This window comes from Dromiciops gliroides, chromosome 3 (genome assembly GCF_019393635.1).
Source record: "Dromiciops gliroides isolate mDroGli1 chromosome 3, mDroGli1.pri, whole genome shotgun sequence".
NCBI lineage: Eukaryota > Metazoa > Chordata > Mammalia > Microbiotheria > Microbiotheriidae > Dromiciops > Dromiciops gliroides.
The window spans coordinates 653,687,956-653,707,955 of NC_057863.1; the positions used below are offsets into that span (position 1 = coordinate 653,687,956).

Below are 20,000 nucleotides of genomic sequence, written 5' to 3' on the forward strand. Positions count from 1 at the left end.
AAGGAATGTGGAAAAATTGGGACACTAACAGCACTGTTAGTGAAGTTGTGAATTAATCCAACTGTTCTGGAGAATCCTTTGAAACTATGCTCAAAAGTCTATAAAACTGTATATCCTTTGACCCAGCAATAAGACTATTAAGTATGTATCTCAAAGAAATAGAAAGGGGGGAGTTGGTGGCAGAGAACACCTATTTGTACAAAAATATTTATAGCAGCTTTTTGTGGTGGCAAAGAATTGGAAATCGAGGGGATGCCCATCAACTGGGGAATGGCTGACCAAATTGTGGTGTGTGATTGTGATTAAATACTATTGTGCTGTAAGAAATGACAAGCAGGATGGTTTGAGAAAAACCTGGAAGACTTATATGAACTCATGCAAAATGAAGTGAGCAGAACCAGGAAAACATTGTACACAGTAAATGCAATATCGTAAAGATGATCAATCGTGAAAGACTTAGCAGCTCTGATCAAGGCAATGATCCAAGACAATTTCAAAGGACTCATGATGAAAAATGCTATCTACCTCCACTAAGAACTTAAGAACTCTGAATGCAGATTGAAGCGGACTTAAAAAAATTTTTTTTTGCTTATTATCTTATTTTTTTTCTTTTGCAATATGGCTAATATGGAAATGTTGTGCATGACTTCTCATTTATAACTGTTATCTAATTGCCTGCCTTGTCAAGGAGGGAAAAGGGGCGGGGAGAGAATTTGGAACTCAAAATTTTAAAAAATATGTGTTCAAAATTTTTTACATGTAATTGGCAAATATTTAATGAAATAAATATATTTTTGAGACTCCTCCCCGGCAGCGGTCACTTTTCTCCATGGGGTCAAAGACTCAGCCCCTTCCCCAAAGTCTAAAGCCTTCCCCTCAGCCCCTCCTGCTTCAACGCCCTTCCCATCTTTTACTCACAACCACCAAGGTGCCCACACTGCGGGGGAGGGGGGGCCTGTCATACTCCCTCTCCAGTTCTACCTATCACACCTGTCCCCCTCTGCTCCTCCCCAACTACCCTCCTGCGGTAACGGGGCTGCTCCCCCGGGCCTAGCACAACCTCCGGGCTCCCCGACCTGATCACGAGGGCGTGTGGGCGGCACCGCAGGAATAGGCAGGGATTCTAGGGGCTCAGGTGCCTCTTCCAGCTCTGAAGATGTAGGTGCACCCCTCCCCAGGTCGAGAAAGTACGCATGCGCCCAGACCTACGTTTCCCAGAATTCTACAGCCTCCTCACCCCCTCCTCCCCTTACGCCCCGCTTTAGCACCGCTTTGGGGACGTAGATTCCCCCCGAGTTCCAGAAAAGTGGTCAAGACTGGGAGTGCGGATAGAACTGGGAGAACAGATAGCGAATCAGAGGCTGCGCTGAAGCCTCACCAATCAGAAGGGTACACTACCTTCCTGTCAATCAGAGGGCACGCGCCCTCCACCAATAGGAGGACAGACTTTCCGCCACCAATCAGAGGGCTCACTTCCCTCGCCTCTCGGGGGTGGGATCTGAGCCCTGGGGTGGAGTTTGGCTGCCTGCGCGAGGCCGGGGATGGAGGGCGGGGCTTCTGGCTGAGGGGCCGCCTGGGTCCTCCGCTAGTGGTCCCGAGTGCCATTGGAGGCTCGCTCCGGGGCCTCAGGGGCGGGGCGGGGCGGGGCGGGGCTCTAGGGCCTGGGAGGAGCCTCCCCGAGCCATTAGCTGGGAACCCGAGCGCCGGGGGGGGAAAGATCTCCCTTCCTCCCGGGATCAGGCCGAACACTTCCGAGCCCGGACCCTGGCCAGCGCCCTGCTTCTGCTTGGCTGCCCTTCCCACCGGGCCTCACCTCCCCGTCCGAGCTCTGGGTGAGTGCCCTGCAGGGGCACCAGGAGCACCCTGCCCTCCGGCCCCTGGGCCGGCTCCGGCCCCTGCGCCGGCTCCGGCCCCTGCTGCTTGTCCGGGCTCCCCATCACGTCCCAGGTGTCCTGGGGCTCCATCCCCGGCTTTTCCACTGGGTCCCGCAGCCCGACCCTCAGCGTCGCCCAGAGCCTCAGTCGGGGGGAGAGCCATATGTGGGGTGCGAACCCCCTCCCTGCCCCTTGGGTCTCTGGGACCGTGGGTGAGGGGAGTGGGACGGACGAGGAGGAATCAGAGGGTGGAAAGTGTATCTTTACTGTGTCCGGCCTGCCGCCCTCCCCTTGTGGCTGGATTCTGCCCCGAGGGCAGGGTCCTTGTAACCCCTTTGGGACCTCACCCTCTAAATCCTTGTAGGGCAGCCCCCTCCCCCCAACCTGGGGAGTGAAGGGAAAGACGCCTCCCCCTCTGGCATCCTGCTCCCTCCCCTGCTCAGCCTGAAGAGGACCAAGACCCGGCCCAAGCGGGAGCCTGAGGGAATGGCCCCTGGACCCCGAAGACCCCCACGGCAGGTGAGTGCAGCGCAACCACAGACTTGACCGACGTCAGCAAACGTGGTCGTTTCCACAGATGTAGAGGATTGTCTGTGAAGCTGCCTATCTCCCTTACCTAATTATCATTTCTTTAAAAAATGAAATATATGAAACAGAATGGAGAAATAACAGCCCCGCCCTGCCCCCTTTCTGCTTTGAGTTATTGATTAGCTCTTTTTCATTTCTAGCGATAACTTCCCCACCCCCACTGGCTGCCCGCTTGTTTTTGATTTTTGAGTTCTCATTACAACTGACTTTATTCATTAGTCTCTATTACACAGAGATCCTTTCTTTGTTCTTTTTTTTTTGTATTCCTGGGACAGACACACACACACACACACACACACACACACACACTTGCCCTTCTCCTTCCTCTATGTCTCTTTTTTTTCAAAACTCTCCTTCGTAACAACTGAAAGTCAAGGAAAAGCACTTCACCTAAGTCTCCCGTCTGGACAAGGATTGAGCAGAGCCCTGACGTCTTCCCCAGCTGTTTTCCTTTGCAATGTTGTACTCAGAACAAAAATGGTCCCCCTGGTCCATTTATTCTGCCTTAGTTCACACGTCTTCCTAGATGTGTCTGTATCACTCCCATTTACCATTTCTTAGGTCAAGTCAATAAGCATTTAGAAAGTGACTGCTTTGTGCCAGGCACTGTTCAAATCTTGTGTGGATTCAAAGGAAGGAAAAATCCATCCTTGCCTTCAAGGAGCTCATAGTCAGGGCTTCTCAAACTTTTTCCACTAGTGACCCCTTTTCCTCAGAGAAATTTTTATGTGACCCCGGGTACATAGGTACATAAAATAGGTATACATAATCTTATGAAGCTAGGGAAGTGGAAGACAGCATATAAGCAGCTCTCTCCATAAAGGCTATATACAGTATAGGTGGGAGAAAGGATCTAGCAGTTTCAGGGACCAGGAAATGGTCCTTTAAATAAAGTGATATTTGAACTGAGACTTGAAGAAAGTCAGGAGGGAGGTGAGGAGAGGAACATTCCAAGCATGAGACACAGCCAGCAGAAAGAGACTCAGCACATGGAGGGTCTTAACCAAGAATCAGCCAGGAGGGCAATGTCACTGGTTCAGAGAGTTAAGTAGGTGGAGGGGGGAGTGAGGTATAAGCAGCCTGTAAATGTGTTTGGACCTAGTTATATGGCATCTTCTGTATTCCAAGTGCATTATAAATAATAGCATATTTGACCCTTTTATAAGAATTTTCAGGGTGCTTGCTAACCACAGACATACAACGCAGCACAGGATATAGCCAGACAGGTATATGGCAGTTTATTGAGGGGGGGAATGATGTGGTTGGATCTTTGGTATAGGAAAAATCATTTTGTTGGCCTAATGGAGGGTGCATTAGAATTGGGGATGTCTTGAGGCAAGTTGACCCACTGGCAAACTATTACTATAAGCCAAGGATGAGGTGATGAGGTCTGCATCAAGGTTCTTGCGGCATCACAGAAGAGCCTTTCTTTGAGAGATGTTGCAAAAATGAAATGAAGAGGTATTGGCAATAGACTGGGTAAGGGGGATAAGAGATAGGAGTCAAGGATTTTGAACTGATGCAACTGGGAGATGGGTGTTGCCCTTAACAGTAATAGGGAAGGTAGGAGTGTGAGGGCATCTTTTAGGGATCAAGATAATAAGTTCCATTATGAGCATATTGAATTTAAGATATGTACTGAATATCCAGTTTGAGATGTTTGAAAGGAAGTTGTGATCAGAGTTGACTCACGTTGAATGGCCTCAGTTTTTAAAGTAAAATAAAAGGCAGGATATTCAGATGAGACCGTTTGGATGGTCAGTACTTAAAGGTTTACAATATGCCAGGCATTGTGCCTGAGGATTCAAATACCAGAAAAGAAAGACAGCCTCTGACCTTATGAAACTTACAATCTCAAGGGGAAAGACAATGCACAAAAAGGAGCCCGCTAAGGGCACAGGGAGAACACAACAGACACTGGGGCATGATGGAGAAGTCAGTCAGAAGTCCCAAAGTACTACAGCTAGGTGAGAAATGGAATGTCTCAGCTCAGCCCCCTCCTCCAGTAGAAGTTTGGAGTTCATGTCCCACCCTCAGAGAGGTAGTGATGGGGTAGAATACAAAAGCTAATAAGATGTTACAGGATGATGTTGTCCCAACCTGAATCCAGGGCCGGTGCTTTAACCACTGCGCCATCTAGCTGCCCCAGGAAAGATTTTTTTTAAGTTCTTGGCAGTCTCAAAAGTGGGAAAAAACTAGTAAATGTCTTAATTACTCAAAAGTTAAATAATTATAAAATAAAAAGTTAAAGGAGAAATAATAGATTTTTTTTTTTGCGGGACAATGAGGGTTAAGTGACTTGCCCAGCGTCACACAACTAGTAAATGTCAAGTCTTTCCTCCATTATAGTTACCCTTGTTTCTATATAGTGAAATATGAAAATTAATGAATATATGCCACTAACAAATGAAAGCGATCATAAAGTCTTAGCCACAGTCACCTCTGGCCTTCACTATAACCATAAATAACTCTTCATTAGTCTCATTACAATCTCATACTACTCAGTACAGTTCAGATTGTGACTATTCTCTCTTATGAATCTCTTCATTTTTTTGTAGATAATACTTTATTTTAGACTTTGAGGAAAATTATATTATGTATTGTTCTTTGTTCTCTTTTCAATGATCAAAGATGATGTCTTTACCTCTAGAGTACACAGTACTTGACAGCTTTTCACAAACTCTTCATAGAATGTTCTTAACATCACTGTGAGAATTCAGATGAGGGGAAAGTTTCACATCACCTCTCTCCTCTGTACATTCTCATACCTCATTGATTGAACACATACCTTCTTGATTCCATAGGGAGAAGCATTTCATGATAAGATATTTGTCAATGTAATTCCAACTGCAAATATAAAATGCTTTTCTCATTCCATTTACTTTTTTAGTAACTACGGTTTTATGTGCTGGTTCTGACAATCATAAATGAGATAAACTTTGGGAAATCCATTCTATGTGCTTCAGTTTCTTCCTGCACATTAATGAGGGTTGAACTGGATGAATTCTGAAGTCTCAGCTCTAAGTCTTGTGAATTTTGATGGTTAGGAGTCATTGACATTCAAGGATGTGGCTGTGGACTTCACTCAGGAGGAATGGTGTCTCTTGGACCATTCTCAGAAAAAGCTGTACAAGGAAGTCATGCTGGAAAATTCCCAGAACCTGCTCTCCTTGGGTAAGCACAACTTCCTTGGTAACTCTGAACCATCAAAAGAGTGTCTTCCTTCCTTCCCTAGTGTACAGGGCTTGAGTATTTATCAGTTATTAGAAAGGCATAGGTGGTGGTCTCTCAACAGGGTCCTCCTGTTCCCTGGTTTTCCTGATAATAGGTTTTTGCATGTTGCAACAGCTCCTGAAGCTGTCTCTTTCCTGTTTTAGGTAGCTTCAGGTTACAAAATTAACAAGGTTTGCAGAATTTCAGATTTGGAACTAATCTCAGATTATTGAATTTAGTCCCTGCCTGGACATGAATTTTGTCGGCAAAATTTCTGAAAACTGCTCTTGCAGATTCTCCCTAAAGATGGGCAGGGAAAGTAATCCCCCACCCAACAAGACAAATCCTTCCTCTTTGGGATGTAAATTTGTAGCTCTTTAATCTTAGTCCTGCCTTGTATAGCAAATCTTATCTCTGTTCTTCCCTCATTCTTCCCCCAAATTCCAGCACAGATGGTGGGAAAGGAATAAGCATTTATATAGTCCTACTATGTCCCAGGCACTGAGCTAAATACTTTAGAAGTATTGTCTCATCCGATGCTCATGATGCACTGTGAATTTAGTGCTATTATTATCCCCATCTGACAGTGGAAGAAACTAAGGCAAACAAAAGTTAAGTGGCACAATTACTAAGTGTCTAAGGCTGGATTTGAACTCAAGTCTTCCTGACTCCACACATAGTTCTCTTAACCAATGAACTAGTAACTGACTCTTTTTTTTTTTTTTTTAGTGAGGCAATTGGGGTTAAGTGACTTGCCCAGGGTCACACAGCTAGTGTTAAGTGTCTGAGACTGGATTTGAACTCAGGTACTCCTGAATCCAGGGCCGGTGCTCTATCCACTGCGCCACCTAGCCGCCCCTGTAACTGACTCTTAATTTCTAGATAATAGAAGCTATGGAATGTGACCATCTTTCTAGGAAGGAAGCAAAGAAAGACAGAATTTTCTCAATTGGTTGCATGATCTACTGCACCCAAACTTCCAATAACAAATGCCCTTATCAACCATCCTTGAGGAATCCGGTCAGCTCTCCTGTGGTCTTTGTTTGTATGTCCCCTTTCCCTAAAGAGAAGTAATATATAAGTTTCTCTCCATCCTCATCCCTTCCTTATTCTCCATGCCAAGGAATTCCAGTTCTCAGAGAAGATTTAATCTCCCATTTCAAGGGAAATGAAACATCATGGATCCTGGATCAAAAAGGCCAAAGGAAGTCCTTTCTAGGTGAGTGAGATGAAAACAGGTATATGAGAGCTATAATCACAACCATCTGTGTTGTAGTGAAGGGAATTCTAGGTTTGGGGGCCAGAAGACCTGACTTGGAATTCTGTTTAAGATGCTTTTTAGCGTCTAATCTTGAGAAGTCACTGAACCTCTAAGCCTCAGTTTTTCCCATCTGTGAAATTAGGAGATTGGATCCCTACGATCCTATAAGAAATCCACACAAAGGGGTTTGCTTTCATAAGCAGTAAGAGCAGTTCTTAATGCGAGATAAGGGCAAAGGGAAAAAGAAAGTGAGCATATAGCAAATGTCAAACTTTTCTATGAAGTATGAGACCAAGCTCTCAACTGAAAGAGAGTGGAAGGGAGAAAATTAAATTAAATTGGAGGGTTGGGGAGGGCCGAAAAGATTTAGAAAACATATAACGGGTGGAATAGTGAGTCTGGGAGATGTGGGACTACCTTGCCACAATGAGGATCCAGCTCAGTTCAAGTAACCTAAATTTGTAATGGACTCAGCTGAGCTGATTTCAAGATTTCTTCATCTCCATTTGGTGGCATTTGAGAAGAAATGAAGGCCATTGCCTTATTTGGAAGTTGGTTATCCAAGTCTGAGGCTTGCATAAGTCATCAGCCTAAGGTCATTTGCTGATCTCTGCTGCCCATTCTTTTTCTCCATTTTCATAAAAACCTTGGCCACATTCATTGAGGTGATCACCATCTTAAAGGTTAGGGAACTGGTAGGTAGAGACTCCCAGGCAGCCTATAGCACAAACCCTTCTGGTAACCTAGAACCTTTGTGATGTCCCATACTTGGTCTGGTCAGGTCCAATCAGGGTTTGAACCAGAAAAAGTGACTCCTTGTAGGTGATAAGATGCAAGAGATAGACAGAATTAGGGCTGAAGCCGGAACCTGCATTTGAGGATTGAGCAAGAGATCAGAATGCAGGGAACAAGGGAGAGGTTGGATCCCAGTATTAGCCATCAGTCCAGTGAGTCAGGAAACATCAGTTAAACACCTGCTATGTGCCAGGTACTGTGCTAAGCTGTGGGGATACAAAGAAGTGTAAAAGACATTCCCTGCTGTCAAGGAGCTCACAGTCTGGAATACAAACAAGCGGTTTGAGAAGAAACTACAGATCATAAACCACACTCTTAGGTGATCCTGGTGAAGGAAAGTATTTTTGTATGGAAATAAGTAAATAGAAGATGAGAGGACAGAGCAGTTTAAGGAGGGCAGTGTTGGTGAGGAAATAATCAAAATACTGGTGATAAAAGGAAACATACAGCACCTGCTATGTGTCAGGTGATCTCATTTGATCCTCACAGCAACCCTGGGAGGCAAATGTTATTATTATCCTCATCTTACTGATGAGGGAACCTGAGTCAACAGAATTACTATGTCTTACCCAATGTAACATAGATAGCAAGTATCTGAGAATATATTTGAACTCAAGTCTTCTTGGCCCCAGGACCAGTGTTCTATCCATTATGCCATCCAGCCGCCTCAAGATAGAAAATATTTCCGTCATAGAAGATGTTTCAATTAGGGGAGATTAAAAAGACAGGAGACTTTTAAGTAAGATAGTGTTATAGCCAGGCATCTGGACTGGGACAGATGACAAAGTGGGGTGAACAGTGAGGAGTGAGGATCATGCCATTTCAATTATAAATCACTAGTACTGGTCCCACTCCCTTTCATCATCTGTTTTTTTGTTTCTAAACTTTGAGGTAGGAGCAAAGAGGATAAGAGGGTATGATGGAGAAAACGTCATTGTCATAACTAACTGTGCATGGATAAATTCCCCCATTTATAGTGGAGGAGGATAGCAGAATGCATTGAGAAGCAGAATCCAAATACATGTCACATATAAGAAATACCCTTGAGGGGGCAGCTAGGTGGCGCAGTGGATAAAGCACTGGCCCTGGATTCCGGAGGACCTGGGTTCAAGTCCGACCTCAGACACTTGAAGTTTCCTGGCTGTGTGACCTTTGGCAAGTCACTTAACCTGCATTGCCCATCAAAAATAAATAAATTAATGAATAAATAAATGAGGAATACCTTGACCCTTGAAACAAAGATTCACCTAGCATTACAATGAAGGCATTTCATTCTATCTTTCAATCCAGTGATAACTACTAATAGACCCACTGACTTAAGGGATTAATTAAAGAGGGATTAAATCAATAAAAGACTCATAGACAACCAAAAATGATAGCTTCCATTTTTTCATTGTTTTGAACAACTGGGAACAAAGGTGGTCGCCATATATTAGGAAATGTTCAAACAAATAATTGATAGTTTAAGAATAAATAGAAGGGGGGTGGCTAGGTGGCACAGTGGATAAAGCAGTGGCCCTGGATTCAGGAGTACTTGAGTTCAAATTCGGCCTCAGACACTTGACACTTATTAGCTGTGTGACCCTGGGCAAGTCACTTAACCCCCATTGCCCAGCAAAAAGAAAAAAAAAGTTTAAAGAATATATAGAAGGGAGTGCACCTAGGTGGCACAGTGGATAAAGCACCAGCCTTGGATTCAGGAGGACTTGAGTTCAAATCCGGCCTCAGACACTTGACACTTACTAGCTGTATGACCCTGGGCAAGTCATTTAACCCCAATTGCCTCACCAAAAATATATACATATATATATAGTGGCATGTAAAATTAAATGTGGTCACCTATTTCTGTCCCAAGTGTAGGGAAAATTAGCTGATGTTTCTAATATATTTGTTACTTATAAATTAGAAGCTTTAGCACCAGCTTAGGGGCATTAAGCATTTATTAAACCATACCAAATATTAGTAAAAAGAGAACACCTGGGTCAGAAAGTTAAGAAAAGGTCTATCTAGCCTAGAGCTTCATCCTGGCCTGCTTCTTTCTCCAAGTCCTCCTCCACACGCCTGTCTGAGAGCCAAACAGAGTGGAAGCTCTCTCTGCATCTAGAGGAAAGGCAGTCCTTAACACATTGCTTCAAGCTAATTGGCTAGCATCACCCAAATCCATTGGTTCACTGGACTTGAGGGTGGTCCCGTGTTGAGCTCAGAGTTCACACCCTCTGAGAACACCCTCTTGAGGGCCAGGAAGGTTTGGTTTTAATTGAATTAACTTTAAGTGAGTTAATCAGTGAAGTCAGTCAATCCAATCAGTCCCCTCAGTTGGAGCCTTTGGGTGTTCCAAAACCCATTATTTTCTCTCAATATTTAAGTTCAATATATATATATATATACATATACACATAAGTTGAACTCCCAAGAGTTCAACTTAATGCCTGCAAGACTTCAATTTAAATTTTTAAAAATTTTTACAGATTTTATTGATTATGAATAACAATTTTCATCAAATAAGTTATGATTTAGAAGGTATTAAACATAATGTAATATGAAAAATAATTTAAGAATTGGACTTTTTTCTTTGAACAAAAGTTTGCAGTATTTTGTTCCAGAGCCACCAAACTCAGTCTACCATATGGTTCTGTATGCAGTTGAATTAATAATAATTAAAAAAAAAAACCTGACAAAAATGATAAGTAATAGCATTTAAGTAGTGCCTGCCACATGTTAGACATTGGGCTAAGTGCTTTACAGTCCTCATCTCATTTGATCCTCAAAATGCTAGGATGTAGATGATATTATTATCCCCATTTTGCAGTTAAGGAAACAAGAGGCAAGAAGAGGCTAAGTGACTTGCCCAGGGTCACAGTACTGAAAAGTGTTTGAGGTAGGATTTGAACTCAGGTCTTCCTGACTGTATGCCCAGCTCTCTATCCAATTGGAATGTTGTTTAATAACCACAGTGTAGTGTAAATATTTACTCACAAATGGATGAGGTGGAAAATGTAGGAAAATTTTACAACTTCTCTTGTTAAAGGATGGAAATTCAATTTTGTTTCTTTTTAGCCCACAAACCAGTCATCAAAATAAATCACTAATAGTTAAGATTTATTTTTCTGTTTGCTAATGACAAGTAGTGTATTAAGTGATAAATGCCTGTTATTTTGCTTTTTTCCCCCAATAAATACTTCTATATAAAACAACACTTTTAAGGAAAGAAATCTTCAGACAAGTTTCTTCTTCCTACCACTGGCATACTGTCTTCATTCTCAAAGAAACTACAGAATGACCGACCTATGTTACAAGAGCCTCTGAAAGTACCTGATAGAAAGAAGATAAGTTAAAACAAAAAATAACCATAACACTGCAATAAGCAGCAATATGCAGTTTTTTTGTAGAATGGTTGTGATGGTTTCAAGATATCTTTTTTTTTTTTGTGGGGCAGTGAGGGTTAAGTGACTTGCCCAGGGTCACACAGCTAGTAAGTGTCAAGTGTCTGAGGCCGGATTGGAACTCAGGTACTCCTGAATCCAGGGCTGGTGCTCTATCCACTGCACCACCTAGCTGCCCCCTCAAGATATCTTTTAATGCCCATGCCTAGTGAGCATGTTTTTCAAAGAAGCTGCCATCTGCTCTGTAAGAACACAAACATTTCTCATCTTGATCTGATGATTACAGCCCTGGAGAGATGCAATTCCAAGGTAACCCTGGAACAAAGGAGGTGCTTTAGTGCCATATACTACACAAAGCAAATGAGGGTATTGTGAAGTTTAAAATCTAATTGCTATGATTAAAAATCTAATGTGTGGTCACCTTAAATTAGAAACTTGTAGCACCAGTCTTTGGGGCATTAAGCATTTATTAAAGTATAATAGGGGTTAGTAAAGAGAACACATGGAGTTCAGAAGGAAAGACTCCCTTCACCTGCAGCTGCCCCTACCATGACCCCTGATCCTGTTTTCTGGAATGCTCCCTGCAGGACCACCCCAGTGCTGTCCCCACACACACACAGCTCCAAGCTAATTGGCTGGTAACATTGATTGACGTGACTTACAGTTGGTTCTATGAATAGATGCAGTTTCCAGACACTAGTCACATGCTTTCTCCTCAGGTCGGGGCTGCCCTGGATCTCACGCTGTCTTTCTCAGCAGGGGGATGGCACCCTGATTCTCACAGTATGTGCATACCTGTGACCAGCAATTGAGAACTGACTTCCACTTTTGACAGTTTGGAAACAATTTGATCATGGAGTGAGAAGCAGATTATGTTTAAAGGAGTCAGATTTTGTTATAATCACTGCATGAATACCAAAATCATTGTATGCCTGATTATGACTATTTGGAACCATTGCATAAAAAAACCTGTTATGTTTCAAACATGGACATGCTTATTGTCCCAGAGGAAAAACATATTGTAACAAAATGGGGTAATTATTTCCTGCTTAAAATGCCACTAAAGATCCCTTAGACCATAGTCATGAATCCTGAATATGTTCATGAAGCACTAAATGGCAAGTGCTGCTAGAGGATTAATAGTGAGTGATGCTATTCACTCCCTGAAAGAAAGATGATGGTCTGAAGATACGGGGCGAGATATAATATTTTTACACATGAGAAATGCATTTTTTGTTGTTGTTGTGTTTATTACAAAGACTTGGTTTTTCTTTTTTATTGAAGGAACACAGACATTCAGAGATAAATTTTCAAAAATAAATGAATAATAGCTATACTTGGGGGGGCGGTAAAAAATCATGGGCTGTAAATTAAATGTGGTTGCCCTATAATTGGCCCAAGTTTAGGGAGCATAGCTGGGGTTTATTTGTTACTGTAAGGGGCTAAAATTCTAGCTAGTCTGTCTAAAATATCTAATGAGTGGTCACCAATAAATTATAAGCTTTAGCAAGAGTTAGACTTTTAAGCATTTGTTAAGGAGAATAGGAATTTGGTGAAGAGAGAGAAAAAGGCCTAGATTCATCTATCTGTCTCGGGGAGCTACAGTTCTCCTGCTCCGCTCTCCATGAGAGTCCTGGAGAAAGAGAGTGAGAGCACCAGCCTCACCCCCCCCCCCTTCCTCCCACAAGCAAATGTCACTTCCTGATGCCAAAGAAAAGCTACATGTCTTGCCCTCAGGCGCCTTCTCTTCATGGTAGAGCTTTCCTATAGTAAGTCTCCAGCAGGTGGCATCACTCCAATCATTACATTACTTAGAAATTAGGGGCTACTGCACCAGTTTTGGGGTATTAAACATTTATTAAAGCATGTTAGATATTAATAAAGAGAGCACACATGGCTCCGAAAGATAGGAAAGCCTAGCTAGGATCTAGAGAAAATGGGGAACTACAGTGGACTGCATCTGCTCTCATCAAGTTACAGGGCCAAGAGGAGCGAGTCATTGTGTAAGCTTGCTATGGGCAGGAACAGAGCCCGCCCTTACACTTTGCTTAAAGCCAATTGGCTAGCATCATTCAAATCTATTGGTTCACTGGATTTGAGGGTGGTTCTGGGCAGTGCTTACTGATGTCAGAGCCTAGAGAACAGATCCTCTGGTGGGAACAAGGCTTTCAGGTGGGTGTGGTTTTAATCCCCATTCATAGTCCCAGGTCCCACTTGGCTGACTCTGGACCCCTCTTAAAAGGTCAGGCAGTTAGGCCCTTGAGTGAGGGGGTCTCTGAGAGTCCCCAAACCCCATTATTTTCTCATAGTTGGCAGTTCTGATACGGTCTCAGACTTGGCAACTGAAAAAATAATATTAAAAAGGATCACTGGGGAAAATATATTATACTCCAAGATATAGCAGATAATGAAATAATAGCAATTGTTAGCATAAGTGCAGCGAATGGCATGATATCTATGGATCTGAATAGAATATAAGAAAAGTTGAATATAACACTAAAATTAATACACGACAGGTAAAAAACATAAACCTATTTCCTAGCTTAGCATATGAAATTTGGAAAAGTTGACCATGTGATGTTATATCAAAACTGGTCTATTTAGAGAAACAGAAAGTTTAGCACAGTACTACAAAATAAAAAGAATAATCAGTGGGGCAGCTAGGTGGCACAGTAGATAACACACCTGCCCTGGATTCAGGAGGACCTGAGTTCAAATCCGGCCTCAGGCACTTTACACTTACTAGCTGTGTGACCCTGGGCAAGTCACTTAACCCTCATCGCCCCACCAAAAAAAAAAAAATGATCAGCAAACGTATTTGAGTAAATGAAGTAAAATGTGTTACATTTGAAAATTAAGGTAAACTGAGAGACAAAGTTCTGAGCATGATAAATTGGGTCAGTGGTTCTCTCAATGACCAAAGACCTGAGGTAGCATGTACTAGCTTTCATATAGTTTTGCAAGGTACAAGAGAACAAAGAATATAGTGCAATATGATTGGTAGTAGGTCTAACATCATCAAGGGGGCAAGGATATTATAATTGGATTTCCTGAGGAAGATGCACAAGTACTCACATGGAGCTAGTGACCACATTCCATGTTTCAGTAAGGAATGTTGAGTAATTTATGGGATCCATTTGTGTCATACAATCATTGCTAGCAGGTCACAGCAGGCTCCCTGGTACCTAGACAGTTAAGGAGATTACAGTTTTCTTTAATGGTGAAAGGACAGTTCAGGAAAAATATATCTCTTATACCTAGCTTTAGGACTTAAATACCAGATATCTTATTTACTCAAGCTAACAGCATAGAAGATGACAACCCTTTCCTTTTAATTTTGGTGACTTCTGGTCAGGCTGACCTTGAAACTAGCTCAGAAAGAAAAGTTTCATCCTTGAACTTAATTAAAGGATATAGAAAGGGGGTTTAACCAGATATAGAATCAATTGCAATATGAAATCAATACAATATAGAATCAACTACAAAGTTGAATTAATTTGAATTTTACAGTTGGCCATTTAGTGCTGGGAAAAGTGCATGTTGAATAAAAGGTTTAGGCTCACCTGCAAGGATGTTGGTCATGTGACTTAGCTATTCTGACTCACAGATTGAGTTGGAAGGTGTAATGGGAATACCACCCCGCCTGTGTTACAAGTTATTTGTCAGGATCTGGGGCATTGTTTGTCTTCACAAATTAAATCATCCAGCAGATTGTAACGATTGGAATGACGCCACCTGCTGGATACTTACTGTAGAAGAGTTCTGCCCATGAAGCGAAGGTCTTTGAGGGCAAGACCAGGAGTCTTTTCTTTGGCGGGGAGGAAGTGACGCAGACTAGTGGGAGGAGGAAGGAAGAGACTGGCGCTGACTCTGGGGCTCTTTCCTGGGGACGCTGGCGGAGAAGGGAGCTAAAAATGTGCTCTCCCTTTAATAGATAGAAATCTAGGCCTTTCTCTCTCTCTTTACCAAATTCTTGTTTTCCTTAATAAATGCTTAAAAGCCTAACTCTTGCTAAAGCTTATAATTTATTGGCGACCACTCATTAGATATTTTAGACAGACTAGCTAGAATTTTAATCCTTAACAAGATGTAAGCTAATGGCATTTTCAATTGATTGATTCTGCCTATTAAGTTTCAAAACTCTTCTTTTTGACTGGGGAGAAAGAACATGTCCATTTACTTTCTTCCTGTAGAGGGAAGAAGGTGTATTTATATGCGTGTGTGTCTGTAAATGTTTGTTTCTTTCCTTCAGATGCAGAGACCAGGTTTGGAGTGAATGGGACTACTGCAAGGCTGAGCATTTCTGTAGAAGAATCTCACCCACAAAGATTCATGAGTGGTAATGCCAGTGACTTCAATTTGAGAGAAATCTGTGACTCCAATATCAAGATAAAGAAAAATCATAGTAGTTACTGTAAACTTGATAAGGATGGAAAGGATTTCAGACAATATTCAGTACTAATACAGTATAAGAAAAGGGTCTCAGGAAACTATACTGAAGCTAAGGAATGCTTTACTGAAAAGATTGGGCTTATTCAGTCTTCAGAGAAGCCTCTTGAAATGCAAATACATCAACAGAAAATGGCATCAAACTTGAGTTCCGACCTCATTAAACATCAGAAAAGTTATATAGGAGAAATGGTTTATATAGAGAAAGAAAGTGGGAAGTCCTTCAGCCAGAACTCAAAGCTCCTTGACCCTCATAAAATTCACACTGCAAGGAAAATTTATGGATGTAATCAGTGTGAAAAGATTTTCACAAATAGGTCCAGTCTTGCTATACATCAGAAAATCCACACTAGAAAGAAACCTTATGGATGTAATCAATGTGGAAAGGCTTTCACACAGAACTCCCGACTTTTGAAACATCAGCGAATCCACAATGGAGAGAAACCTTATGAATGTAATCAATGTGGAAAGTCTTTCACACAGAACTACAGTCTTGCTCGACATCAGAGAATCCACACTGGAGAGAAACCATATGAATGTAATCAGTGTGGAAAGACTTTCAGAACAAGATCCAGTCTTCATGTGCATCAACGAATTCACACTGGAGAGAAACCTTATGAATGTAATCAATGTGGAAAGACTTTCAGAACACGATCCAGTCTTGATCTTCATCATAGAATCCACACTGGAGAGAAACTTTATGATTGTAATCAATGTGGAAAGACTTTCAAGAGAAAATCAAGCCTTCTTGAACATCAGAGAATTCACACTGGAAAGAAACCTTATGGTTGTAAACAATGTGGAAAGAGTTTCCGAACAAAATCCATTCTTGTTGAACATCAGAGAATTCACAGTGGAGAGAAGCCTTATGAATGTAAACAATGTCAAAGGGCTTTCATATCCAGTTCTTGTCTTGCTAAACATCAGAAGAGCCACACTGCTGAGAAACCTTATGAATACAATCAATGTGGAAAGGCTTTGAAATGCAACTCTGAACTTGCTAAAAATCAGAAAATCCTTCACATAGAGAAATCTCACAAGTGTCCTGAATGTGGTAAAGTTTTTCGTGAACATGCTTCCCTTATTGCACATCAGAGAATCCACACTGGAGAGAAAACTTGTAAATGTAATCAATGTGGAAAGACTTTCACACAGAACTCCAAACTAGCTGTACATCTGAGAATCCACACTGGAGAGAAACCTTATGAATGTAATCAGTGTGGAAAGGCTTTCCCATACAGGGCCAATCTTACTAACCATTTGAGAATCCACACTGGAGAGAAACCTTATGAATGTAATCAATGTGGAAAGGCTTTCGTAGAGAACTCTAAACTTGTTGCACATCAGAGAATCCACACTGGAGAGAAACCTTATGAATGTAATCAATGTGGAAAGGCCTTCCGAATAAGATCCAATCTTGTTGAACATCAAAGAATTCACACTGGAGAGAAACCTTATGAGTGTAATGAATGTGGAAAGGCTTTCAGATCCAGCTCCTGTCTTTGTAAACATCAAAAAATACACACTGAAGAGAAACCTTATGAATATGATCATGTTGGTAAAGCCTTCAAGTAACAGTCATCCCTTATTTCCCATGAGAGAATAACTATTAAATATGAATTTTGCAACTGTAATGAATGAGGAAAGACATTCAATTGAGTACAGAGTTTGTTGAATATCAGAAAATTTTTTATGGTTAGATGCCCCATATGGACACAATGGGGGAAGACCTTCAATCAGAGATCATCTTTTTACATCAAAGAATTCATAATAGGGAGAAGCCTTATGAATTTGCTTGATAGAGTCATGACTTTGGAACAAAGAGATCACTAGACATGAGGATATTCAAACTGGAAAGAAGACTTATAAAAGCAATGCCTTTTGTCAATATCAAGGCCTTAGAACTCATACTTGAATATATATTGGAGAAATCATGCTGGAGATAAAACTTAATGGATCTAAGTAATGAGGTAAGGCCTCTAGCAGCATAGACTTTGTTAGACATCTAAAATTTCATACTGTTCATAAAACCCTATAAATATAATTAATTTTTAAAATCCTAATGTTATTACTTCTCAATGATATTCTATAGCTTTCATGTACCATCATTTCTTCAGCCATTCCCTAATCAATTTAGTACTCATTTTGTTTCATGTTCTTTGGTGACACTAAATGTCCTGGTATAAATAGTTTGAGTATCTGTTGGACATTTATTTCTGTAGTGATTTCTTTAAATAACTAGGTAGCATAGTGGATAGTATTCTGTGCCTGAAGCCACAAGACCTGAGTTCAGATTTGCTCTGTAACACTTACTAGCTGTGCGACTCTGGGCAAGTCACTTAACTTATTCCTGCCTGATTTTCCCCATCTGTAGAATGAGGATAATAATAGCAACTACCTCTATCAGTGTTATAGTAGATTTAGTGGGCTGAAATATGTGAACAGTTTTGTCACTTCTTTTCATTCAAATTGATATTCAGAACAGTGTAGAGAAAGGTACTAATTGTAACAGGACTTTGAATCTAGGTTTTGAATCAGGAAGACAGGTTCAAATTCTGTCTAGTTCTGTATTTTGAGGAAAAGAGTAACTACTTAAAAATAAGCTTGAGAAATCAAATAGATCAGGCACATAACATACCCCCAAAAGTTAGCATAATATGCATGGGTTTGATAAATCTAAAGGTCTCTAACTATTAGGCCAGGATTTATTAGTCACTACAAAATGCTGAAAAAACTGGAAAGCAATGTGGTAGAAATTACGTATAGGCCAACATCTCATGCTGTATACCAAGATAAGCTCCAAAGGATACATTACTTAGTTTTTAAAAGGCTCCTCAAATATTTTGGAAGAACCATGAAGAGGATATGCTTTTCAGTTTTTGATAGTGGGTGGGTTCATCACAAAACAAGGGAAAGAGAGGATTACAGAAAATGTAATAGGCCATTTTCATCACATTAAAAAATAACCCCATGCATCTAAAATGTAAATATGGCAATTAACTGGGGAGCATCTTTGCAGAAAAGTTCCCTGATAAAGACTTCACAACTGTGAGGGCCAAAATTTGATATACGGAGCATTATTTGGGTGACACCTTAATATTGGGGTCCCAGAAATATGAGGGACCTTTTTAGGTTCACCCTCCCCTCTGAACTGCCCTTTTTAGATATTTCTCTCAGGCCAATAAGAAAGGAGCCTCTAAGCTTTAGTTCACAAAAGGATCAGATTTTATTACTTGGGAATTAATTAAACAACAAACGTGAAATTAATAAAAATCAAAGATAAGGAAATAGGAAAATAGAAATACAGATAAATGCTCTTAACTCCAAACTTAGCCTATGCAACCCCAGACTGTTTCCAATTAAGCTAGTTAAAAGGAATTTAGGATTTTCCATAATTAACTCACCAACACCGGGACAGTCTGCAGTTGCCTGCACCACCGGGACAGCAGTTGCCCGAGACAGAGCGAACTCGCACCACCACAAGGGGAGTCCCCAGACAGAGAGAGTGAGAGAATACACCACCACCAGAAGGGCAGAAGACTGAGAGCCAGTCCCAGAAGATGCCTAGCGTTCCAGAAGCAGCCTAGCTTCCCGGAAAAACCCTCTGCCTCCCTTCAGGGAGCATTCAATCTTTCCTCCCCAAAAAGGGGAGATCCTTCAAAAACTGCCTATGGAGAGTTCACCTTCTAACCTCAGTAGCATATGTAACCTCAGAGTGGGCCAGGTGTGGCCCCTCCCAAATGAGTCAGCTAAAAAAACTGCAATATTAATCTTTACCACAAATAATTTTTACCACACAACCAAGGTATATAAAGAACAAGTACAAATTATACACAGGTGTATAAAGAATGAAAACTATAGAATAAGGTCAAAAAGTATAAATAGGCAAATTTCAGAGAAAGAAATACTAAATATAAACAATCATATGAAAAATATGTGCCATATCTGTAATCACTAATAATTAGAAAAATTCTTAGATTGTTAAAGATGATAAGAAAAAAGAATCATATATTATGGGGAATTTATTTTTCTTGATTAGGTATTTGATACAAGAATTTTGTAGGTCAGGCCCCAGGGACAAAAAATATTTATTAATTTTAAAATAATATTTAAGTTAAGCAATCAAGAAAAAAGCTCCAAATCACTAATAATGAGATAAATGCAATTAAATCACCTCTCATGTTCCACCTTACACTTGTGTAATTAGCAAAGATAAGAAAATGACTAGCATTGGAAAGACTCTGGGACAGTAGGCACATGTGTTTTGTTTTGTTTGTTTGTGGATGTTTTTTTTTTTTTTGCAGGCAATAGGGGTTAAGTGACTTGCCCAGGGTCACACAGCTAGTAAGTATCAAGTGTCTGAGGCCAGATTTGAACTCAGATACTCCTGAATCCAGGGCTGGTGCTTTAACCACTGCACCATCTAGCTGCCCCTAG

General features: G+C 41.2%; 1 protein-coding gene across 1 annotated transcript; it reads left to right on the top strand.

The window, feature by feature from the left end:
* The first annotated feature begins 1,193 nt into the window (after positions 1 to 1,193).
* On the top strand, positions 1,194 to 18,666 carry LOC122748318 (zinc finger protein 665-like). Its single transcript, XM_043993979.1, has 6 exons — positions 1,194 to 1,209; positions 1,266 to 1,832; positions 2,239 to 2,393; positions 5,510 to 5,636; positions 6,799 to 6,894; positions 15,367 to 18,666. The coding sequence occupies exons 1-6, from the start codon at positions 1,194 to 1,196 to the stop codon at positions 17,136 to 17,138; spliced, it is 2,733 nt and encodes a 910-aa protein (XP_043849914.1). The 3' UTR covers positions 17,139 to 18,666.
* Positions 18,667 to 20,000: the final 1,334 nt, after the last annotated feature.

What these genes read in the sequence shown, in the direction of transcription:
- LOC122748318 (XM_043993979.1), top strand. An exon ending in CCTCCCCGTCCGAGCTCTGG is followed by an intron (nt 1,833 to 2,238) that starts GTGAGTGCCCTG and finishes AAATCCTTGTAG; the next exon opens with GGCAGCCCCCTCCCCCCAAC. An exon ending in CCCGAAGACCCCCACGGCAG is followed by an intron (nt 2,394 to 5,509) that starts GTGAGTGCAGCG and finishes TTTGATGGTTAG; the next exon opens with GAGTCATTGACATTCAAGGA.